The sequence below is a fragment of the Bos mutus genome, chromosome 14, assembly GCF_027580195.1.
Source record: "Bos mutus isolate GX-2022 chromosome 14, NWIPB_WYAK_1.1, whole genome shotgun sequence".
NCBI lineage: Eukaryota > Metazoa > Chordata > Mammalia > Artiodactyla > Bovidae > Bos > Bos mutus.
In genome coordinates, this window is record NC_091630.1 from 40,243,849 (window position 1) to 40,270,298 (window position 26,450).

At 36.5% G+C, this 26,450-nt stretch overlaps 1 protein-coding gene and 1 long non-coding RNA gene across 4 annotated transcripts in view; one reads left to right on the forward strand and one right to left on the reverse strand.

Moving 5' to 3' along the window:
* Nucleotides 1–17,028, forward strand: part of LOC138990693 (uncharacterized) — a 59,051-nt gene extending 42,023 nt beyond the window's left edge. For both annotated transcript variants that reach the window (XR_011466756.1, XR_011466755.1), the window contains exon 4: nucleotides 16,003–17,028. This is a non-coding gene — a long non-coding RNA (uncharacterized lncRNA). The remainder of the gene's footprint in view (nucleotides 1–16,002) is intronic.
* PKIA (cAMP-dependent protein kinase inhibitor alpha) overlaps nucleotides 8,687–26,450 on the reverse strand; it is a 97,911-nt gene continuing 80,147 nt past the window's right edge. Inside the window, exons 1-3 of one of the 2 annotated variants that reach the window (XM_005898585.3) lie at nucleotides 22,445–22,595; nucleotides 13,893–14,070; nucleotides 8,687–10,133 (exon numbers count right to left, since the gene is read on the reverse strand). In XM_005898585.3, the coding sequence (XP_005898647.2) occupies nucleotides 10,054–10,133; nucleotides 13,893–14,070; nucleotides 22,445–22,546 (360 nt within the window). In that variant the 5' untranslated portion in view covers nucleotides 22,547–22,595 and the 3' untranslated portion in view covers nucleotides 8,687–10,053. Of the gene's footprint in view, nucleotides 10,134–13,892; nucleotides 14,071–22,444; nucleotides 22,596–26,450 lie in introns of those variants that run through there. The other variant, XM_070382216.1, reaches the window with a different exon arrangement.

Consider the following 26,450-nt stretch of genomic DNA (forward strand, 5'->3'; position numbering starts at 1 on the left):
CTTGTACTTGCACCACATGTTGTCAGCTGAGAGGTATGGAGTCTATAAAACTGAAGGGTACTTCAGGGCACGAGCAGAAACATGGATAAAGGACAGTGGCAGCTGCTTTCCTGGGCGGGATCCTGTCTATGCCTGGTTGCACGCATCTCTCCTGCTTCTCATTTTTCCTCTGACGTCTGTTTCTTTCAGCTGTTGGATTCTTAACCTTGATGTAAGTCCTTGTGTCTGTTTTTATCTTGAAACTCTAAGCCTGCCTGTAAAAACTTAACTCTAACTTTCAGAATTCTTCTGTTTCTATGGTAGGCACTTTGGCATGGACCCCAGCTGTATCTTGGGGTCTTTGTGCCGGGGACACGTGCTGATGCCCACACTCTTCCCTATGAGCGATTTCTTGGAGCTGGTCTGAGTTCTCTGTGACTTTCATCAGCTCCTGGGTTTCCCCGGTTTCCTTTCTGGGGGTCTCAGATTTCTACTCCTGCATCTGTCTAAATATGTCTCCTCAGAGTATGCTCTAGCTAATTTGGATAGTTTTTAAAAATACATATGATGGCATATTTTTTTACCTGTGGACCTCTGTTTCTGTCATTTTGTTTCCTATGTAAAATGTCTAATCTCTCTTTCTTCAATACATAAATATATTTTAAAAAATCATTCCAGTGCTTCACTTGATCTTTCCTGTTGAGTGACATTTCTCCCTAAGAATCTATATGGGATGTTCCATGTTCATCTACTATTTGCTCATTATACTTAGATATTTATTACAAATATATATGTACTTGTCTTACCATTACAATTAAATGAGTACATGTCAATAAAACTTAGGGTATCATGTGGCCCTCTCTTTGTGTGGAGCCACATTCAAAAGAAGTCTCATCTGAAACACAGAAATGATTGAAAGGTATTCCCAATATTTACATTTATCTCTTTGAAAATAGTAAAGGATAGCTAATTAATTGCTATTATAGCTAATAGCCTATAAAATTGCTTTTTTTCTGTCTTTTATCCACATTACACTGATACAACTCTCTTTTTCTCTTCAATGAAGCCTCTTGTCAAACCCCCCAAACTTCTAGAAACCTAGTTTCACAGCTTTTTCTAATTCTCTATTTCTTAGCTTTTTATTATACAAATTGACTTAAACATGCTAGCTGGATAACTTAGTTGTTTGTTCTTTTCTTTGGTCTGCTTCAATCATTAACTCAATAAAGAACAATTATGGTATGGATTCTTCATAAATTTTCTTTTTCCTCTTATCATCACTTTAACCTGTGTCTAGATCTATTCTCCCACTTTTGTTACAAAGGCCTGAGAGTCAGCTGAGCAAAAAGCAGCTTCTCATTAGACAGTGGAAACAGAAGGAAAATTCTTCCAATGAGGAATGGAGTCATGATGGGGAAGTCTGGGAATGCTGATAGAAAAAAACATGGTCACCATTGTATATTCAGTTTCACTGATCAAAGATTTTAAAAATTTCTTAAAAGTCTTTAAAAATTTTCACTCCTTACAGCATCAAATGCAGAGACTTAAACTTACTAAAAGCTCAATAAATATTTCCTAAATAAATTTGACGACTTACTGAATTTTATTTAGGGCCATCTGGGAAGGCAGGTTCTGTTTAAGTTGTCACTCCCTAGCTATAGCTATTTTTACATAGCTTTTATGCTCTTAAAATTCACAGTTATATATTGTTTTATGGATTTCAAAGAGCATGCAGAGTAAAAGAAAACTTAGAAATTTAATGGGACAGTCATAATAGTCACACCATCCTACTCAAGTGAAATGTGTAAAATGAATCATGGCAGCCAAAGTGCAAACATGTGTTCTGTTAAAAATTACCTACACCATTACCTTGGCCATTTTTATTTGTTTCACAGTCAAAAAAGTACAGGATACTTCTTTAGTCCTGTTAGGTTTCCAGTGTTAATTTGATTACTACTACTTTTCTGTTTTTTTTCAAATGATACAATATTTGGGGAAAATAACTTAAGGTTATATATATGTGTATATATGGGTTTCCCAGGTGGCTCAGTTGTAATGAAGCCACCTGCCAGTACAAGATATGTGGGTTCCATCCCTGGGTGGGGAAGATCCCTTGAAGTAGGAAATGGCAACACACTCGAGTATTCTTGCTGGGAAATCCCATGGACAGAGGAGCCTGGTGGGCTACAGTCCCTGGAATTGCAAAGAGTCATACACAATTGAGTGACTGAGCATGTACCCATATGCGTATATATAAATATATGTATGTATCAATGTGCTTTTTTCTTGAGTATACACAAACATGTTTCTTATATTATTTCCCACTTTTTTCTATGGAGTTCTGCCATTAAAATTCATCATATTCTTATCAGAACTCCTATTTTGTTAGGCTATTAGTCTATATTAGAGTACACTTCTGTAAAGCATATTAGAAATTCCAATGCACTCTTGTTCAAAGCCCACGAACATCTCCCCAGAGATCTTCCTCTCTGGCTAATGTGTTGCCTAGGTCTGGAGACTAAGATACAACCTCCTTTTCTGGGTAATCTCAATTCCACAAACTGAAGGAAATTCATACTACAGAATGCCAATAAATACCTTTACCAAGATAATTGCTTAGCTAAATGACACACTTTGACTTGCTCATTTATTTGTACATTGTACTATATTAAACAGCTCATCTATCTAAGTTATATCAAATCTCCGTGTGTATGTGTGTGTGCAGCATAATTTGGGAATGAAATCTTAAAAGTTTATTGCACTGATTAGGTGATAGAAATCAAATATTTATTTTCTGCAGTGCAATTTTATGCAACTTTTACTATTTTCAAACATTAACTTTATCTCTGAACTGAATTTTTCTCTCATAGATCTGTGTGGAAATGTGTCTCAACTATAGTGTGAGCTTCAGGAGGGCAGACATTTATTCTAATTATTTGTTGAGTATCTAATAGACAATGAAGATACAAACATTAATAAAAGAGGGCTGCTGCCCTCAAGGAGTTCATATTCTAGTTTGAGAGATACGTATGAAAACAAATAGCTGTGGTTTAGTGAGATATGTTTCCAGACCAAGTGTTAGGGGAGCAAAATACATAGAATAGTAAGTTTCCTAGGGCTTGGGAATGGGGAAGCAAGTCCAAAAGTCTCTTAAAAAAGGGTGAAGTTAGGCTAGTCTGAAAGATCAATGAGAATTTGCTAACAAGCATGAAGAACATCTTAGGGATAGGAAAAACAGCTAATATAGACCAAGGAGTTATATAAAGATAAAATATGGTACTTATACCAAAAAAAGTGTTGGGTGGCTAAATTGAAAGATTTGTCAAATTAGAGGAGGGAAACCGTGTGACTTTTTTATTAGAAAGATACTTCTGGTTGTAAGATGGTTAGAAAGAGTGTCAGACAAGGCAGGCCATTGCTCAGACATACTTGATAGGAAATGATTTAAAGCATTAAAGTGTAGACAAAAGGAAGTGGGCAGTTTCAAGAGGTAGTTAAAATTGGATGGACTGAAAAAAAAATTAGAGGAAGAAGAGTTAAGAGATGTTTTGAGAATTTTGATGTAAGGTTGATGGGAAACCAGTAGCACTATTATATGGGATCTGTAACACAGGAAGTCAGGTAAGGGAATGGTGTCATATCCTGGAGTTAGTGTTGTAATGTTGAATTTTAAGATGCTTTTGGAAAACCCATGTTAAGCTATCCAATAAGTCAGGTAATTAGGAGTGACCTCTGGGCCAGTGATGAGGACATGGGAATCATCATGGCTAATATGGTAACTAATGATGTTGGAGTGGAAGAGGAGTGTAGAGTGGGGTTCAGTTCAGTTCAGTTCAGTCGCTCAGTCGTGTCCGACTCTGCGACCCCATGAATTGCAGCACGCCAGGCCTCCCTGTCCATCACCAATTCCCGGAGTTCACCTAAACTCATGTCCATCCAGTGGGGTTAGGTAAGAGGAATAAAGATGGAATTCTAGGGAGGTAGTGGGGACATAGGAAATAAAAGAACTCATCAAGGAGAGTGTGGAGTTGCCAAAGAGAAAAGGACAAAAGATAACAAACTAAATACTCCTGGGGAAAAAAAGGAAGGCAAATGAGACATCTTAAAAAAAAACACACACACACAATGGTGAATAAGATTAAATTCCATAGGGTTGGCTAATAAAATGTACATGAACTATCCATTATATTTAACCATTTGGATTGATATATTTGTTCAGGAGGTCTAATTCAGAGGACTAGGATGGGACTGGGTACAAAGATGTTAAGTGTTTTTGCATGTATGTGACTGCTGTTGGAGGAACTGGTAATATCACTGACAGTCATCCCAGGGTATAATGAAACAGAGAACTCCAAAACATCACAGTGCCCATCTCTGGATGCATGAGCCCCGGGTTAGTGCCTACAAGTAACAATCACCCCTATGAAGAAATGGACACCGTAGGATCAGAGGATGTAGCTGAGAAACATGGAGAGAATATTGTCAGAGAGAAAAGACACGTACATACGAAGATATGAACCTGGTGGACAAAACAGACTTTTTCTTGGGATATGTAGATTTTATCCTCAAGAAGATTTGTATTATATAGCTATACTGTGCCATGCTAATATCAATCAAAATTATAAAATCATTAATTTTCATTTTAGGTGAAGCTTGATACATCTGTAACAACATCACTTTTTAATTTTCACTGTCCAGGGCTTCTTTGACCATTACCGAGAGGTCAGATGTCATTAGTAATGAAAAAAAAAAAAAATGAGCTGGAAGTCAAACTGCAGGAGAATAAGAAATGAGGAGAAGCATGAAAACAGGGAATGTAGATTGTTATTTTAGGAAGCAAGCAGTGAAGGAAAGAGAACTTGAGAACCGGAGCACATTTGTGGAAAAGGGTAAAGTCGGTGAAAAGGATAACTAACAGACCTCCTGTTAAGGTCGAAAGAAAGAAAATGGTTTTAAAACTTCAGATGAAGGAATAATCTTAGCAAATGGTAAACTTCCTCTGTTCCCAGGGACAGGAAAAAAGAGCTGTGCAGCACTCTGTCTAAACTGAGGTTGCAAACAATGAACAAACATTGTTATAAACTTTTCAGTCATCTAGAAGACAAGCAGAGAGAAGGGAGATGGTTTGGTTGTGGTGGATTGGACAGGAGAGAGAGACTAAGACAAGAAAGCAAGGGAAATTGAAAACATTGAAGAGAAAGATTGCCAGGGATTCCAGGCTAAGAGTTGCTGACAAAATATCTATCTTGATATGATCAGAAAGTAGATGTGGTACAAATTAGAAAGATAATGAGTGATAGTCAGATCCTTGTTAATTACAACTTTACAATGAGAGATGGCCAGGACCCCAAACCCCCATATCCTGGACTGCTGCTGCTGCTGCTAAGTTGCTTCAGTCGTGTCCAACTCTGTGCGACCCCATAGACGGCAGCCCACCAGGCTCCTCTGTCCATGGGATTTTACAGGCAAGAGTACTGGAGTGGGGTGCCATTGCCTTCTCCGATATCCTGGACTATGCTATGCTATGCTAAGTCACTTCAGTCGTGTCCGACTGTGTGTGGCCCCATAGATGGCAGCCACCAGACTACCCCGTCCCTGGGATTCTCCAGGCAAGAACACTGGAGTGGGTTGCCATTTCCTTCTCCAATGCATGAAAGTGAAAAGTGAAAGTGAAGTCGCTCAGTCATATCTGACTCTTAGCGACCCCATGGACTACAGCCTACCAGGCTCCTCCATCCATGGAATTTTCCAGGCAAAAGTACTGGACTAGACAGATGCAAAACATTTACAAGAGACACGAGAGACTAACGCAAACCGGTTGCATTGTTTGCTAGTATTTTGTCCCAAATTCCTATGTAGTTATTTTATCCTGGTGACCTGAGTAAGAAGAACTTAAAGATACACACCCTTTACTGCCTTTGGCTTATATCTTTGCCTGAATTCAGGCTGAGTGCTATTTGGTGCTTGTTTTCTCCTAAGCCCTGCCCTGGTCTCTGTATGTGGGAAAAATACTTTGAAAAGAAAGCAACACTAAGATAAGAGTTATACTTTTTGCTCTTCTATCCTGTTATCCATAATATAGTAAAACCCTATGTGTCTGTGAGCATTCTTTCTTCCTTCTTGTTGATTCATTTTAGTTTTTCAGTGAACAGGGTGGGTTCATCAGAAAACCTTGAACTTCTTCTAGATAAGTGGTTCTTAAAGTGTGGAGGTGGGGGTGGGAGGGAAGGAAAAAGATATCAAACTCTCACAGGGAATGTTTCCAAGGAGAAGAAGGTATTTGTGCATAAATGTATCTGCGTGTGTGCAGAGAGAGGAGGGAGCCCTGTAAAAACTTAAAGATGATTCTGAAAAACATCTGTGTTTATTTTGATTGAAAACCACTGTCCTGCAGGTGAGCAAGTAAGAAGACAGCAGTGCTGTTGGAGTTCAATATTTGGAGAGGTGGGATGTCTCTGATAGGTGATGAAGTCCAGGAAGTGGGCTACCAGCATGGGATGCAGGTGAACGTTATTGGCGTAGAGGCCAGGAAAAGTGGGGCTGGAATGCTGGGTACGTCCACCATAGGATGACTGAGCTTTGGCCTTCTCCTCTGTCACCCGCAGCACTTTCCGGAGCATCGTGTACATAATGTGTGTTCAATAAATACTCTTAATAGACTGCGTACATTTCAGAAAAATGTATTATTTTTAATATCAAGTATGTGAGCATGCAACATCGCTAAATACAAAAGTCATACAAGCTCACAAATGACTTCAGAGACTGCCACTCATAATTAAAGAACAGTTTAGGGCCTATTAAGACATCATAGACATAGTTCCTTTCCTGTTTTCACTTGATGATTAGACATTTCCACCCTATTACTAGTGACTTCAGTCAGAAACCACTGCCTGCAGTTACATTTCTTTACCTCTTATTGCTTCTCCAGAGAGAACAATATCATTTATGTTCTAAACCAGTGCATTTCCACTGTGTCTCAGTAAGACACAGGTGTCGAGCATTTACTGTGCACAGCTCTAGGGGTGCTACCTAAAAATTGGAGGTTTCCTGCCTCTTATCTGCTGAAAACCATTTCTATGAATTTATGATATCAATATGTCAGCCCAGGATGCTTAAAACTGACAAAGGGTAAATTTGAAAAGTTTACACCTGTTGCACATCAGTTGAAAACCTGAAATTTTCACATTTCTAGTTAAACAAAATGAGTAGCATGGAACATAAAAAATCTAAACCATGCTAAGTTAGCAGACTTTATTTCAGGAAAAAATGTCTTTTGGGAAGAATAACTCAAAAAATGTTTTAATTAAATTTATTATTATTTTTTAAAAATACAATTGCTATTCACATCTATGTTATTGCTCATCTAGGTAACCTTGAGAAAAACAAATGCCTTTTCAGGACTATTTCCTCTTCTAAAATATGAAGATGGATCTGGTCCACCCCTAAAAGTTCCCTTCCAGATAAACATGCTCTGTAACTGGCTTCAGATTTATGGCATGTGTAGTAGAAAACTCTCAGGAGTTAAACACAGGTTCAATTTTTATTTCATCATTTATTAGCTTTTTAAGTTTGTAAAACTTATACCTTATTCAATCTTAATTTCCTGATTTGTGAAATGGAGTAATAGTACCTCTTTAACTGAATTGTTTGAGGATTAAATGGGAGAATATGTGCTGGTGAAGTGAATAGCATAAAATCAGTTGGTTAACAGGCATTCAATGTGTATTATCAGATCAATGTCTTAGTTTTCTACTCTTTCCTTCTTTCCCTATTCTTTCCTTAAAGTATCAATTCCATGTATATTATTGACTTTCAAGTAAAAGATATTATGGTAAAACTTGGAAGATCATATGAACTTTTGCTGAGCAACGTTTTAGGATGTGAATCTTTTGGTAATTTTCTGGCTTGGGAATATAGGGGTTTTTTTCTGGGTTTGAATATAGCATACAAAGTAGCAGTAAGAGGTCAAAAATAATTCAAAAGCTCCATATGACTTCACAATTTAGCAACTATAGATATTCAAAGACAAGCATGATACCACATGCATTAATAATAATATATCACACAGGAATAGAAATCCTCCACATATACTCAGCACTAGTCCTAAACTTTACAAAATCACATGAAATCAATTTTGGAATTCCACAATTTTAAGGATGGAGAGAACTTTACCTACATTCACAAAAAATCTGAGTATAATAAATAAGGATACTGTAAAAGTGATTGTATGGGTTGAATGTGTTAAACGGACTACCAGAAATTGTCTACAATAGCTTCAGGAGCTTCTTTTTCCACTTGTGAGTGTAAAATAGGTGGATGTGCTTGAATATTAACTGGATATTTTGGATCCTATTGGGTTAAGCAGAAGGAAGTACTCTAAAATTTAATCTTTCCTATTTTCTCAAAGACTTACACTGTTAATTTTTTTTTACTATATGCTTGAGGACCAAGTGATATCCATGTCCCTATCCCACTCATTCAGAAAGTACTGTAGAGAGAGATGAGGGCAAACTTACCTTGCATCCTTCATGTAACTACAAAGGACGGCTGAGTTCCTGGTGTATCCAGGTAGATTACCCATTGAAAAGCTGCTTAAACTATTTCATATGGAATGGTATCTAAGACCTTGAGGACAGTTAAGTGGGTCTTTATTGTAAAGGTCTTCCTTTTGCCTGCTATGTGTCCAGTAATTCATGAGCCATTGGCATATCACTGGTGCCTTATTTATTACCACTGAGAAATGATTGCATAATACTGACCAGAGGGATTACACAGCTCATAGAAACTTTCCATTTAAGAAACACGATGTCAAAACACAGCAGAGGCCATCAACAGTATTAATAAGGATTTCGTCAGCTTCTAATGATGATTATTATTGTATCAGAATGCAATTCACACTAATTATTAGTAAAAGTTTACAAACATTAAAAAGTGCATAATAACATTTGGATCTGATAGGGCTGAAAAAAGACATGAAAAATACAACACAAGGGCTTTACTTTTGTGATTGGTGTCCACATGATTGCAAGGTCATTTTCTCCATGTTTTTCAGCTCCATGGAGATAAGCTGTCCTCCAAATGTTAGTAGTATCATACAGCACTGTAAGAAATTTGATTCCAGAGAAGAAACTATTTCCAGTGCTTAGTATTTTTTCTATTCTCGTTCCCATATCCCCAGTTCTCAAAAATTCTCACAATTTGAAATAAAAATATTAGTCAGAAAAAGTTCTCCATTTGGGAATAAGACAAAATTTGCAGACTGAACTCTGGTCTGTGCAGACACCAAACAGACTGAATTCAGGTAATATTCACATTAATGGATATTTTCAAATGTCTGTATAATAAGCAAAGGAGTCCTGATGAATCTGTTAGACTTAATTCATCAGCAGTGAATTGAGGGGACAGATTGTTTTAAAAAAAAGTGTGTCCTATCTTGTGTACACCACCACGCTATGGAGCAGAATTTTTAGGCAGCCCTTTAAAAAATGAGTGGTATAAAAATTCACAGTAATGTGCATCATTTTTGTTTTTCATAAGCAATCGGAGAAGGGGGGCAGTGCTGAGCATCTATATTGTACAATACAAAACAGTGTAAATAACAAAGCAGGAACACACAGATACATAATGCTAAAAACAGTACTTTCTGGATGGTTCTTTTACTGGGTGAATACTCAGGCCAGAGATATTTAAACTCTGGGGTTCAACCAACCCTTTGCTATTAGACACAATTAAATCCTCTGACATTGTGAGGGGCCAGATGCTACAGGAAGAATCATCATCTAGATCACTGCTACTCTCTACAAGCATTTCATCATATGGTCAGGTGAAAGGATCCATACAAAAATGACATCCAAACACAAGCCACATGATTTCAACCATTGCTAATGCCAGAGGTAGAGAAAAGTCTGTCTGCAGCCACAGCCTCTGCCCCCACTTTTAACAGAACAAGCAGGTTCCTGCAAAGCAGTACAGCCATTTTCTTCTTCCCCTTTTCACTCTTGGACATAAATGCATTCCAGCCAGGCCTGGAGATTGGAGACATCGTCAGGTGTTGAAGAAGGTCAAAGTGGAGTGTTAACTTTCAGATTTTGCTGCTTCTCCCTGGGCTTCCCCACTTTGTTCTGTTGAATTTCGCTGTGCATCTTCTTCCCCTTCTGTTAGAGACATAAACAAGGATAAAGGCAAAATAAAAATGACTGCTTTTATTTACTGACTCTCAACATACCTTTTTGGAAATTTTAGAAATCCTCTATTCTGAAATCCTCATACAAAGTACATTTTCTTAGTAATCAACGGCCCATTAAGAAAACAGCTTATGACTTCCCATAGGACTTAGCCACTGGTGGCTCAGTGGCTAAGACTCCATGCTCCCAATGCAGGGGGCTCGGGTTCAATTCCTGGTCCAATCCCTGGGCATGTGGCAACTAAAGATCCCACATGCCTCAATTAAGACCTGGCACAGCCAAAATATACAAATAAATAAATAAATATTAAAAAGAAAGAAAACAGCTTAAATGTTTTCAGTGCCAGTGCTAAGCCGCTTCAGTCATGTCCAACTGCGATCCCATGGACTGTAGTCCACAATCCTCCTCTGTCCATGGATTCTCCAGGCAAGAATACCGGAGTGGGTTGCCATACCCTCCTCCAGGGGATCTTCCCAACCCAGGGATTGAACCCATTTCTCTTACGTCTCCTGGATTAGCAGGCAAGTTCTTTACCACTAGCGCCACCTCAGAACCCCTAAATGTTTCAAGGGCAGACTAATTCTGGTTCTGGGAGAGCGTGGCTCAAAAAGGCAAAAAATAACTGAGTTTTTAAAGTGATTAGTGATGCTCTATGCTTTTGATAAATAGCTGGGAAATCTCATGGCTAGGTCATGGCATGGCACTTGTAATTTCGCTGGTTACAGAAATCAAATGTGTCTTTAGGCAGAAATAAGAAGTGGGGAACAAGCTTACCTTTTGATGCTTGACTGTCTTATTTTAAGAAATATTTTAAAATTGTGTTTTATATTATTTTGAACACATGATGATAACCTAGCTGACTTCTCAGAGGTTTAATTAATTTAAATTAAAAACAACAGTGGAAGGACATCATGTCAGGTGGTTACCCCCTAGTTGCATAGTTATGATGGCCTCTGGCCTGCCCTGATGGAACTTATGTACAAATCCAATAAAACCACCTTCATAATTGCACCCTTAGCAACAATCTAAACACCAAAATGAAAAAATGCTTTCTCCTCATATTGGGTTACCTTAATGGGTGCAAGCTGCAGGCAATTCTTGATTCAAAGATTTAAATATTTACACGTGTTTACTAAGTAACCATGGCTTAGCAGACAAAATATTTGGAGGTCTTGCAAATTTTTACTAAGAATTTATTAGCCTAACTCAAATTCATAGAGGTAAGTAGGCTGTCCATTATTTAGCTGGAAACATTGAGGGCAATTTCTCCTTTATGCTTAACAAGTACATATAAGACACCTCACCATACACCATACTTTGTGCTGTGCCTAGTCGCTCAGTCGTGTACGACTCTTTGCAACCTCATTAGCCCGCCATGCTCCTCTATTCATGGCATTCTCTGGACAAGAATACTGGAGTGGGTAACCATTCCCTTCTCCAAGGGATCTTCTGACCCAGGGATGGAACCCAGTCTTCTGAATTGCAGGTGGCTTCTCTCTACTGTCTGAGGCACCAGGGAAGCCCACACCATACTTTAGGGAAATTTAAAGCAGTTTTTCCACATAAAAATCATATTCTGTTCTAAAGGAGTTTCAAAAATATGACACATTATATAGAATGTTCATGTACTATTTTCATTATTAGAGCAATGAGGAAGCCCCCAAGGTATGCAGATAGCCGAACCTGAGATGTGTAGATTATCATATGAAATAAGAACTTGATAAACAGGAGAAGCTCGTGGCAACCAAAAGAAAGAAGTCATATTAGGGAGGATGCAAGACAGTAGAATATTAAAGATGAAAGTGACTGCATAAATACAAGATGAGGATCTTGACTCCATGGGGCTTGGGACTTTCTGGGTATCCAGGGACACTTCTCAGGGCTCAGCATAATGCTGCAGACACAGAGCTGTGGCTAAATAGATGCTTGTTAACAAATCAAGATAAACATGAGACAATAATATTGTTGAACACAAACTTAAAAAGAAGCCGAAATATTCAGGAACTACAGAGGAAGTCCCATACTATTCTCAGCTAGTGTTATTTAATTTGTCACCGTACAATTGTCATTTTTTAATTATTTTAGACTTTTGGTCATAGTTATTATTTTTAGGTCTTTGTATTTAGAATAACAAAGTCAGTGCTATTTATACTTTGCCTTAATCTGGACTTTGTGATTTTTAAGAGAAACAAAATTCTTTCAGAGCCCACTGAATTGCAATTAACATGTAGAAATATTTTAACATCTGGAAGCATAAAGATTTCTGAGTTATTTTAAATTATTAATATTCAATTATAGTATATTAACATCAAATACAAATGTATTTATGTATATAAAAAATTTGATTTATTTAAATTTTAACATAATGTATATTGAGACTATAATCTCTGGTATAAGAAAGGTCTTGTGGCTAATGGGTCTTAATTTCAGTGAAAACAACAACAAAAATAAATTAAACTACACTATGAATAAAAATATCCTCATGTTAAGAGTGGCTAAATTAATGTAGATTATTTAAAATAGAATATTTATATAGAATACAAATTTAATGAAAAAGATTAACAAATTCTCAAAGATTGATGGAAAAAATATATCTACTTCTTTATGCCACCAAATTGGAATGATTCCTTGCAGGCTTTCTCAGAGTTAGCAGTTACTTTTAAAAATTAACTCCCAGTAGTAAAGATAGAGAAACAATGAAAACTAAAATATACTTCAGTCTGTGTGCTCCATAGAAGTGATTGTTATGGTTTTATTTTCAACCTGAATTTGAAAAGACCAAGGTATAACTTGCTGACCTGTAATCACTGAATAAAGTTCTGTCCCTAAGCATTTTAAGATAATATTGCCGAGCTATTTCATTCATATGTGTATATTCTGACTCAGTTTTCCAATACTATAACTGGAAGGCTTTGCATAAAAATTCTAATAGCATAGAGGTTACAACAACAATATCAAGTTGTTATCATGAGTCAGAAATTGATCAGTGGTTCCCTAATCATGAACTGCATTTTACTTTAAAAGATTTTTTGCACATTTTTTTTTTCAGAGAATACATTCAGCGTTGATACTTGCAAAAGCTATGGATGGAAGAACTATCAGGGGATTCAGAAGTATTTTGACATGTCAAACTTGTTTTACTTTTTCATTGGTAAAGTTAGATTTGGTGGGTAGGACTTTGGGGCCCGATAATATGACAGCTTTTCAAACTCAGTCTATGATTCAAGGAAAACTAAAAGAACTTCTTACCTAAAACTTGTTTATGTAACCAACTATTTTACTTCCATTCTCAACAAAAATGGTCCTGGAGACCCTTTTATTTTGAAATGGTTCTTGAAATTGAGGTCTGTCAGACTCACCTGTGAATCTTGTTAAACATCTATGTTGTTAAATGTTAGAGGTGGCCAGTATTGTCCTAGCTCCAGCTTTGTTAAATGTTCTTCATAAGATATTTAAGAGCTTTTATAGAGATGAGGATTTTTTAAAAAACTCATGTGTTTCATTGATTGCATTAGTAAAATCAGATTAAGGCCTCTGCATCTGTGTAAGAAACTGTATAGCAGAGTGGGCGTGATTAAGAGATTAGTACCTGCCTCTTACCTTACCTTATATATAAAACTGTTTATGACTCTATTAGGTTACTTCCAAAGGTGTTTTTTTTTCATGCCTTAATCCTGCTTAGTGAAATGCTGCAAATCACTCCATTTTCACAGACGTCAAACAACTCACCTGTCTTGTTGATATCAAGACCTGCTAATTTCAAGGCTAATTCATTGCTGTTGCCACTTGCAGAGGAAACCAGGATATCATGTATTGCATTTCTTCTACCCGTTCTTCCTGAAGCAATAAAATCTGCATATGTAGTTTCCACATCAGTCATTGCTAACAAATATCCACATAGCAGGGGCTACAAAAAGAGAAAAATTGATAGGTAAATGTAATGGTGGACAATGGTAAACACTTAATAAAAACACTTGTTAAATTATTGGCCTATAATATGAATGTGAAATAACTGTCTTGCTTACATGTCTACAAATCAAGTAATACTTTGGTTACTGATAGTCAGGGAACGTTTTCTGTGAAGAGCCTGATAGTAACTATTCTAGGTGTGGAGAGTACATAGTCTTTATCCAACTACTCAACTCTGTAGTTGTAATGCAAAAGCAGCCAGAAAGAATACATTAAATAAAAGTAATAAACAAACTGTATTTATATAAATAGGCATACGGCCAGATTTGGCCTGCATGCCATAGTTTGTGCCGCTGGAGTAGGAAACGGCAACCCACTCCAGTATTCTTGCCTGGAAAATCCCATGGAAAGTGGAACTTGGTGTGCTACAGTCCATGGGGTCACAAACAGTTGGATACACTGAGCAACTGAGCACACAGTTTGTGGACACCTGGTTTAGATCATAAAATTCTCCTTCTCTAATATCATTTTAGTCAGTCTTCAGCCCCAGAGAGGAGAACTTGAGATCAGTAGCATACTAAGGTGGTGGGAGTGGAAGGGAAGAGTTCCATCCTAGAGGTAAGTAGTAAGCAAGGGTGTTGCTTGCAGAGAATCTAAGAGCAATAACAAGACTGGCCAAAATCCAGTTTGCTTTTTATTATCACCAGGCACCAGCAATGCTAAACTACACCAATGATCAAATACTTCTCCCACTCAGTACAGGAGGATAGCGCCCTCGTTGCCCCCTTGGTAAGCCGTTCCTTGAGAAGAAGAATAATCTTTCTTGATCGAATCTTTGAAACAAAACCTTCAAATTTAAAAAGGAGTCAATGAAAGTGAGTTTTCCCAAACAGACATGGTAACACACATACTTAAATATTTAATGAAGGAATATTTTCAAAGTAGAATATGAGATACATGTAATTACAAAAGATCACCAATGTTAAGTCTTTAAGTTCATTTTCTATGTTAAAAACCCATATCTTTTCCTGAAGGTCAATGGCAGATGAATATTAAGATATGAATAATGAATTTCTGTTGGATTGATTTTGTTTAAACAGAATTTTAAAATAACACGATTTCTCTCCTACTCCTAGAGATTCAAAGTACATTTGATGACAGTTTAAAAACGCATAACCAATAATCAAGAGAAAGGAAATTTTTCAAAATATATGAAATGCAGAAGAAGCTAAAATTGTGGAACCCATCATGGACATGCTGAAATAAATAAATGTCACTTTGAAATACATAGATGCCATTTACAGTGCAGTTCGGGATGGTAGTCAAGCACCTTCCTTAAGACTTAGTTCTTCTTCCGGTGTGTAACTAGAGAGCTATTAATTTAATCTGGGGAAATCTCTCCTGTAAGAGCAAGCTGAAAGAGGAAAAAGGGAAGAGCATAATGCAAGCTTTGAAATAGGCAAAATATGAATACTGCACATTTTACTGTGACTATATTATGGATAACATTGGTTTCCAATCACTTGACTATATTTACCATTCTTCTTTATGCCAATGTGATTTAATGGAGATTTAATAAAATCTCCAAATGCTTCTCAGAAGAGCCTAGGTTTAGTCCTGGCTTTGCCATTGGGTCATGGACTGATAGTAAAAAAAAAAAAAATCACTTGACCTTCTGGCCTTCCATTTTCTAATAAGTAAAGCAGGACAGCTGGATGACATAATCAGTAGTGACACTTGAAGTGAGAGTTTAAAAAAAAATGATCATTCAAAACTCTATCATTTATAGAATCTTGAATTTGGAATTCCCTTCTGTGACCATTACCATGTTTTTTTTTTTTTCTTTTCCCCTTACTCTCAATGAATCTATTCTTCACACTGGTCATATCTTTAATTTCTTTAACCTTCTTTCCTTTTCGTTTCCTCTTAGCGCAGTGTGGATCAACTGCCCGCCACTTCATGCAGTGTCTTATTAGCATCAAGAACTGCCTTTGCTCTACTGTCACCCTGACGTTCCTAAACATCACCCGGAAAACAGCACGGTGCACTTTCCTTGATCTCATTACTTGATGACTGAGTGTTACCAGAAAAAGCCACAAAATTGTGCCAATTGGCTCAACTAAACATTTTTTACTCAATTATTTGTATATGAGTTGTGCAGAAATTCTTTTGTTTCACTGTGGTTGACTCTTCACTATGCTGCTCTCTGTGGGAAGCATTTCAAACCCTTTCTACTCCACACAACCAGATACTACCTGCCTTAAGAGATGACTGAATCTTTCTTCTTGGAAAAGATTAGAATATCTGTTACAAGTTCTCTTAATTTTTTTCCTATCTCAAATATACTTCTCTGCAAATCACTATTTTTTTTTCTAGATAAACTAGCTGCTTTCTTTTTTAAGGCATGCTACTGATTCTATGAGGAGAAGGCAATGGCACCCCACTCCAGTACTCTTGCCTGGAAAACCCCATGGATGGAGGAGCCTGGTAAGCTGCAGTCCATGGGGTCGCTAAGTCGGACACGACTGAGCAACTTCACTTTCACTTTTCACTTCCATGCTTTGGAGAAGGAAATGGCAACCCACTCCAGTGTTCTTGCCTGGAGAATCCCAGGGACGGGGGAACCTGGTGGGCTGCCGTCTATGGGGTCACACAGAGTCGGACACGACTAAAGTGACTTAGCAGCAACTGGTTCTATGAAAGTAAAAGATGTTTGCTCCTTGGAAGGAAAGCTATGACAAACCTAGACAGCATATCAAAAAGGAGAGACATCACTTTGCTGACAAAGATCTGTATAGTCAAACTATGGTTTTTCTGGTAGTCATGTACAGATGTAAAAGTTGGAACATAAACAAGTTGAGCACTAAAGAATGGATACTTTCAAATGGTGATGCTGGAGAACTCTTGAGAGTCCCTTGAACTTCAAGGAGACAAAACAAGTCAATCCTAAAGGAAATCAAACCTGAATAGTCATTGGAAGGACTGATTCTGAAGCTAAAGCTCCAATACTTTGGCCACCTGATGTGAAAACCTGACTCATTGGAAAAGACCCTGATGCTGGGAAAGATTGAAGACAGGAGAGGAGGGCAACAGAGCATGACATGGCTGGATGGCATCACTGACTCGAGGGTCATGAATTTGAGTAAACTCCAGGAGACAGTGGAGAACAGAGGAACCTGGAGTGCTACGGTCCATGGAGTCACAGAGGCAGACACGACTTAGCGACTGAACAACAATGACAAATTGTTTCTATTTCTTATTACCTCCAATAGGACCTTGCTGAATCCATCCCCTACACCCCCACCCTCGGTAATTTGTGTCTTTTTTCTCCTCTGGATTTCTTCTTTGAGTTTATAAGCATGTTCAAGTGTTACCTTACTTAAAAAACTGAACCAACCATTCAACTCAATACCCTTTCCTCAACCTTCATACATCTCTGCACTACCTTCTCTTTCCTTCATCAAACTTATCAGAAGGGTTCGGCTACTTTTATTTTCTCATTTTTCTTGACCCAACCTTTAGAATTTTTCTATTCCACTGGCCTTTGTATAGGATTATTATTATTATTATTATTTTTACAGAGACTACTTTCTTACAGATCACTAAATGATCTGTATTAACATTAAATAACTGCTTCAAGGTTCTTGTGAGGGTCCATCCTGTTTGAGCTCTCTGTGACATGATACTGCTAGTTACATTCTCCTCAAAACTCTCCCCTAGCACAAATTAAAAGGTATAGGGGCAAAATAGGAATCAGATGTATCTGTATTTGAGTCTAGAGTTTCCATTTACTTGTTATGTCATGTCTAATCCCTCTGTACTCAGTTCTTTATTTATAGATATGATAATATACTTAGTTCCCATGATGATCATGAAAATTTACTTGGATTATGTATCTCAAGAGCCTAACACAGTGTTTGGCACATGGTGGAAAAGTACTGATTAAAAAAGAAAAAAACAACAGCTGTCACTTACTTAGCTTTCATACTGTCCTGGTTCCATCCCATTTGACTTTTGTATTCTTTACAGATTTCCCTTTCTAGGGTCATCTTTAGAAATAAGGGCACATTTTGTGGAGATTTAGAATCAGTCATTGACCTTGTTTACTTACTGACTTGAATAACTCATCTAATTTCAATGCTTCTAATTTCTCACTATGGATAATACAAAAGTATGCATCTTAAAAAAAAAAAAAAGTATGCATCTTCTATATAGAATGTTCTCCCAAGCTCCTCACACACATGAGGAACTGGCTGCTGAATAGGGACTTCCACTTGGTTTTGCAAACATTTCAAATTCAATAAGAAAAAGTTAGACAATAATAAAACACACAAATAGAGAAAATCTGCTTCATTAATACCCCATGTTGACCATGTGCTATGCTGTGCTTAGTTGCTCAGTCATGTCTGACTTTTTGCTACCCCAATTTTTTAGTTATTTCTTTACTTAATATCCATGTCTAATCATTTGCCAAGTCATGTTGGTTTTTATTTGATGTCACTTATAATTATTCTCTGTAAAACATAAGAAAAACTCTCACCAGGATTAGTGCTGAGTTTTCCCATAACCTGGGAAGAACCCACTTCTGGTGCATTAACTTTAACCACTCACTCTCACACTTTGTATGTTACAGAATAATACATTTATCTTCCCAGATCTTCTCTGATGGTGCATTTGTTCAAGTCTGTTAGTCTGCTTGTTTTTTGGGGTGGGGGAGAGGGCAGCATGCATGGTCTTAATCATCCTGACCAGGAATTGAACCCATGCCCCCTGCATTGGGAGCATAATCTTAACCACTGGACCACCAGGGAAATCCCCAAACTTGCCTATTGAAATGGATTTAGCCATCAAAATTCAGCCAAATCCCATCTTCTCTTTGTTTTCTTTCCCCTATCTCATCAGTTAGTATTCCCATGGGCCCTGATTTGTGCCTGTTTAAGAGCCATGAAATTAAAAGATGCTTACTCCTTGGAAGGAAAGTTATGACCAACCTAGACAGCATACTGAAAAGTAGAGATGTTACTTTGCCAAAAAAGGTCCGTCTAGTCAAGGCTATGGTTTTTCCAGTGGTCATGTATGGATGTGAGAGTTGGACTGTGAAGAAAGCTGAGCGCCGAAGAATTGATGCTTTTGAACTGTGGTGTTGGAGAATACTCTTGAGAATCTCTTGGACTGCAAGGAGATCCAACCAGTCCATTCTGAAGGAGATCAGCCCTGGGATTTCTTTGGAAGGAATGATGGTAAAGCTGAAACTCCAGTACTTTGGCCACCTCATGTGAAGAGTTGACTCATTGGAAAAGACTCTGATGTTGGGAAGGATTGGGGGCAGGAGGAGAAGGGGACGACAGAGGATGAGATGACTGGATGGCCTCACCGACTCAATGGACGTGAGTCTGAGTGAACTCTGGGAGTTGGTGATGGACAGGGAGGCCTGGTGTGCTGCGATTCATGGGGTCGCAAAGAGTCAGACACGACTGAACGACTGAACTGAACTGAAGAGCACTAAAATTCTAACTAGCATTATGGTTGATTCACCTTCTAGACATATCACAAGTTCTGACAAGACAGGAACTGCATTTTGTTAATATTTTAACTGCAAAGTATTCCTAGTAGAGCCGTTAGCACGTTATAAGTGCTGAATAAAAGTATGTTGAAAAGAACGAATAATGAAGAAGAAATATATTGATAACCTTTCATCAGTAGCCACAGAGCACATCCCTACTCCTGATGGAACCTAGGTCTTCTGCACTGCAGGCAGATTCTTTACTGTCTGAGCTACCAGGGAAGCCCTACACTAAATTACCAAATTCTAAAACTCTGGAAAGTTTTATAGATGAAAAATCTGAAGACCAGAGAGTTCAAGTTATCTGCCAATTTTCACATAATTAATTGTTTGGAATGAAGGTCTGCAAATTCCCAGTCCACTCTTTCTGTTCTACAAGGTTGCTTGTCTATGGGTAAGCTACGAATTTGGATAGTTTTTGACCTTGAAGTAATTCAGTACCATTAAATATAACAATATTTTCATTACTTACTTAACCACCATTAACAAACATAGTACTTAGTTTCTATGTTACTTTAAAGATGTATAATTGGATATCTTTACAGATATCTTTCTATGGTCATGTTTTGAAATAAGGACACATGCTGTGGAAATTAAGAATCAGTCATTGATCTTCTTATATCCAGAAAATATATCTGATAAAAAGAGTTACAGGAATAAGTTAATCTCACATCCATTGTTATTGTCTTTCATTCTGAGTCTCCTTATGACTTTTTAAAACATAGGCTTTAAAAATAGCACAACCGCTATTATTTCTCATGTAATAACAGTGCTATGAAACAGGCAAAAAATCTTTTTTTTAATTGATCAAAGTAAGTTTCAGGGATGTTAAGTGACTGCTAAATGGAGCACAGAACTATGGCTTAAACCTAGGTCTGTGAGTTTTGCATAAAAAGTATTGTATTCTGCAATAAAGTTCCTTGTTTTTTGTCATTATCATTTTTTCAAATATGCTGCTGCTGCTAAGTCGCTTCAGTCGTGTCCGACTCTGTGCGACCCCATAGATGGCAGCCCACCAGGCTCCCCCGTCCCTGGGATTCTCCAGGCAAGAATATTGGAGTGGGTTGCCATTTACTTCTCCAAAGCATGAAAGTGAAAGTGAAATTGAAGTCGCTCAGTCGTGTCCGACTCTTAGCGACCCCATGATGCACCCTACCAGGCTCCTCCATCCATGGGATTTAAATATAGACTGTCATAGTAATACTCATGTATGTAGGAGTTTACTTCTAATTCACATTTCTGGTAACAGATTTAACAAGATTTGAAATATCAGAGCGAGACACAAAAAAGTGGTGACATTTTCCATGAGAAGATATGAATTAAAAGGTGTACTATGCTATGATATATATATCTGGGGATGTTAATTCCTAGGGATGGTGGTAATTCTACTTGTAAGAGGGGAGCCAATGACTTAATTTGAATTTTCATTATGGTACTCCTAAAAAAAATGAGCTCATGGAAGAAGAAACAGGGTTATGAGAGATGTATTGATACATGTATATTGTGTTCACATTTGAAATGTGTATGCCTAGTTCTCAATTGGATTGAGTAAAGACAATAATGAGAATTTTAAGAGAGTACTTCTGTAAACTTTTCTTCTCCTTAAGCATTTATGAAATATATTTGCTAGACTGATGTGCATCCAATTATAAACCTCAGAAACTAAGTACTTGGGCATTCAGTTATGGCACCCATTATAATCATTAATATAATAGTTATTATTGTAAAGTAGTATACCACTCTTCTTACATTTTCTTACTCTAGACAATAAACTTATTTTTCACTAAAAAAACAACAGCTGACAAATAATGCGTATGTAAATACATGAAGGAAGAATGTAATTACATTTTGAAATAAGCTATATAGATGCTAGAAACTAGATCTTTTTTTCCCTCTCTCCATGATTACACTTCCTTAGTGAGTTTCCATTAGGTGCTCAAAACAGTAATTTTTACATGCATAGCAGCTATCTTTCCACATCCAACTAAACATTTAGACACAGCTCTTAAATTTATTGAAATGACTACCAGAGACTGGAAATAACTTTTACAGCATTATAATCACTGTATAATGACTTCTTGCTTGCTTAGACATTCTGGGGAAACTGTTGCCAAATGTTTTGTCTGACAGATATTCACCCAAAAATGACAACAAAAAATATCTAATAAGTGTCTGCTGCTGGTAGAAGTTTAACAGAGTAGCAATGAGCACATATTCTGGCCTTATATAAAATAAACTTGGAAAAAAATTTGGAAAATTTACCAAAGGTGGGCCTTGATTCTTCATTAGACCTTCCTGTTTATGTTGCTATAATTAGAATTTTCTAGACATGACAAAATTGTAGTATTTTTGTCATGTCTAGAAAAGATAATATTCTTTTATTTAATATCTATAAAATATAATATGCTTTTTTCTAGTTATACACAAGAGATATTTATACTAATATCCAAAGTCTGATTAGAGAAAGGAAAAGACATTTTATTATTTAAGTATTGTACTGTTTAAAATTAGATTAAATTTTAAAGCATGTCTCTAAATATTGATATCTAAAAATTCAATCAAAACTCATGACTAAAAAATAATCTTGTTTTCTTAAAAAAGTCTCACTCTCCTTTTTTAACAAAGCAAACAGTATATTGGTATTCTAAATTTTATTTTGTCTAATGGATTTCTAAAGTGAGATTATTCACGTTGGACTTTCCTTTATTCATGCCCTTTATCCTTTTAAATATCATTTACACAAATTGAGAGAATAAACCAGAAGATTTCACCCTACTGGAATTTATAGATTTAAATAGATTGTACTTACGTCTCCTATATTAAACAAATTAAAGCGTCCACACAGATGTATCCTAAGAGAAGTTGGGTCTATGAAGCTGCTTAAATGATTTTTATAGTGACATTGAGTCATGAGCCAAATGGTGACTGGATAACATGCTAATTTTACTCCTGTAAATGGGGACACATGAAATGAGACTCACAGACTTGGAAGAAAGAATGGAGAGAATGTCATCACAGGCACTGAAGTCTTCTAATATAAATGGTATGATTGCTTTTAAAACAGAAGGAAAATACTTCCTATTTATCATTTATAAATGCAATTCCATGACTTCCCAATTGTTACTTTATAAAATAGTGTTAAAATTGTTAAAAGTCCTTGAGTAGTTTACTATGTGCTTAGGGCTTGGTCTATACATTAGTGTTTCTGAAACATTTTGGTCTCAGATATCCATTATATTCTCAAAAATTATTGAGACTGCCAATGAGATTTTGTATATATGGTTACATCTGTCAATATTTACTATATGAGAAATTAAGACTGAAAATTTTAAATATTTATTAATTGACTTAAAATATAAATAACAAGCCCATTACATGTTTCCACAAATAATATATTTTTAGTGAAATAAAATATATTTTCCAAAGCCAGAAAAAAAGTGAGAAGAATGGCATTATTTTACATTTTGAAATTCTCTGGCTTAGTTTCGCAAATGTCTGGCTTAATAAAAGACATCTGGTTTCTCATATCTGGTTCTGCATTCAATCTGTCTCAATATGTTGTTTTAGTTGAAGTATATGAAGAAAATCTGGCATCACACAGATTTCTTAGTTGGAAAAGTGAGGAGAACTTTAATAGCTTTTTCAGATAATTGTCGATATTTAAATTTTGAAATGGGGAATCTAAAAACCATATCAATATGCTCCCCATACTGCTTTATTAAAATCTATTGTCTACTTTGCACTTTAAATGGATCTTTTGACCACATATGTTTTAAAAAATATCATTTGGAAAAATATTGGTTCACTGGGTTACGCAAAATTTCCAAATGGTACCATAGATCATTATACAATATTTCATTTGTTAGTAATGCCATCTATCTCAGCAGAAAAGTTTTTAAGAATTGGGAAACTGACAAGTTCACAGGAGCAGCTAACACATTTTCTAAAATTGTAATTTTTGTTTGAAAGCTCAGCCTTTATCATTGGCAACAGATACAGTGGGATTTTGCCTCTTTTGAAGTGACAAGTTCACTCTGTTCATTTTCAAGAAAGTCTCTGCCAAATACCCAAGTTTGAAAATCCACAGTTTGCTTGTCAGGTCTTTCAAGTAAAAATGGTGATTCATGAGAAAAGTTGCAAATTCATCTCTTGACCCAAGCAGTCATACAAATACGTAAGACAGCCATGTGGTTGGTACCTGCTTTAGTGATGTACCAGTTCATCCATGGAATATTAAGAAGACCTCTACTCAAGGGTGGCGATTGTATATATTTTTAATATATTAATATATCTTTACTGTTTGATCATGTACATTCTTAGGTAAATCTTGCATTTTAAAAATACTAACTCTTGAGTGTGTGGTGGTGAAGAATACCAGGCTTACTAGCAGAGTTTGCTGCTGCTGACTTGATTCATGCTAAGGTGTCAGCAGTTTTCCCCACTTTGGTTCTGCACCATTACTGCAAACGAACATCAGTTAGTTAAGTGAAAAAGGCAAATAGCATCAGTATTAGTATGAAAATTATTTTGAACTTGTGAATCCACTGGAAATATTTCAGGGAATGACCTAAAGGGTTTGTGGGACATGCAGGAGTTGGGGGACCAAATTTTGAGTACTGCTGATCTACACAGTCACAGAAAGCTGTCCAACCAACACTACAGAGAAGGGAACCCTTTAGTAAAGAACTTCACTAAGCAAGTTTTTTGATTCCTAAAACATTTTGGAAATATCAGCTATTTCCATGCTAAGCACTATCATTTTTTCTTTTCCTGTATAAGGTATTACTTATTTATCTAATTCATGCTTACGAAGAATCTAGTAACTTTTTCTAAAAACAACCACCCAGTTTCACATATCAGAGGGTTTCAAAATAAGTCTCAGGAGCTTAGAACAGGGTGCCAGAACTTAAGGCTACTTTAATTCCCCCTTTTTCTTGAACTGGTTTATTTCCTGGTGACACTTTGGAGTGAGTGACAGTAAAGAAATCAAGAACAGCACTCTATTAATAGCAACAATTTGAAAATTTCCACAAAAGCCTCCTCTGCTAAAGCACAATTATAATTCCTGCACTAGATTATGATACTGCATGCTCTGGAATACCATTTACTATAATGGGACCCTTATTGTTATTAGAGTTTGGATAGTGTCCTATCAAAAGTACACTTTAAAAAGTAATCTTGTATACTAAGTTATAACACACAATAATGCCGACACATATTAATGCTGCCAAGTCAAACCCTCTTTTATTCTAAATCCAAGGCACTGACTTTTTTTTAATGACAAAGTATTGGCAGAATGAATTTTGCCTAACATGAGGAAAAAACAGCTAGTCTTTGATGGTTTTTCACAGTAACTTTTTGATTAATACTACTAGAAATAATAACCCATCTATGTTTGTCGGGGGGAGTTCTTTATATTGTCCCTGATCTTCAGTGTATAATACAAATTCTCAAGTTCAAGAATTTCCAACATTTGATACTAATGATTATTCTGTTTTTCCTCTATTCATCATCTCTGATCTCCCAGTCATGTGATAATTGTGATCCTTATGCCTTCATTTAAGATTATATTTCCTTAAATGACATGGGCATATCTTCATATTGTTTTTGTAAATTCATGACCTAGTTCATTGTATTATTACTTCTCTTCCTTCAGCCAGATTCAAATCCTTTTTGTTTTCTTTCCACAGTACCTAACAAAAAAACTTTGTAATGAGAAATCCGAGCCTAAAAGTGTTACAAAGCCAGAAACACAGGCTACCTTGCTTGAGGAAACATTTACAGTATCTAATTAGGCAACAAGTGACCTCAAAGCTACTCATGAATTTCTTTGCTCCTTTCTAGCTGACCTGTTTACCATCCTTAAAAACAACAATTTATTGTTTTGCACTTCTTAAGTCTTATTTCATCTTCTTACTCTCCATAGAAAACCTTGCCTATTGACTTTATGGAGAATGTCAAGGTCATCCTACATAAATTCCTTCAGTTTCTCTTTCTATATCATCACAACTACCATCTCTTTATCTGAGTCCTTTTGCCAACATGAATACTCGACTAGTGCCCCTATTATTGTTCCTTCAATCCTCCCGTGCCCTCCTGCCTTTTCTCTCCTCCAATGCCTATAAAATCACTTACATTTTACCTGTTATAAAATATATTTCATCTTTTAACTCTGTATGTTCTTACAACACTCACCTTTTACTTGCATTTATTCGCAAACTAATCTTCCTGCATCCTTTACGTTAGCAGTACCCAACATGTTTGGCACCTTTTTGCTTTTGTGGAAGACAATTTTTCCACAGACCAGTTTGGGGGTTAGGGGGAGAGATGGTTTCGGATGATTCAAGCACATAACAATTATTATGCACTTTATTTCTATTATTATCACATTGTAATATATAATGAAAAAATTATAAAACTCATCATAATGCAGAATCAGTGGTAGCCCTGAGCTTGTTTTTCTACAGGTAGACTGTCCCATCTGGGGGTGACAGTAGACAGTGATACCTAAAGCATATTGCTTGTGTCCAGTCTACTCCATAATCTCGTTTTGGTTACCGTCACTTTGGTAACACGAGCCTTGGGGAGGGGCTGTGCAGCCTGGTTCCAAACAGGTCACAGACTGCTACTAGTTTGTGGCCTAGGGGTTGAGAATCTCTTCTTTACATTGCTTTATTTTAATTCCTCTGAAGTTTAACTTACATATCTATCAATTTACCAGAACTAATCACAAAATTACAGATTAATCACAAAATTCAATGGGCTTTTCATAATAATCATCTATATTAAATTACATATAACATTTTACATTGTTA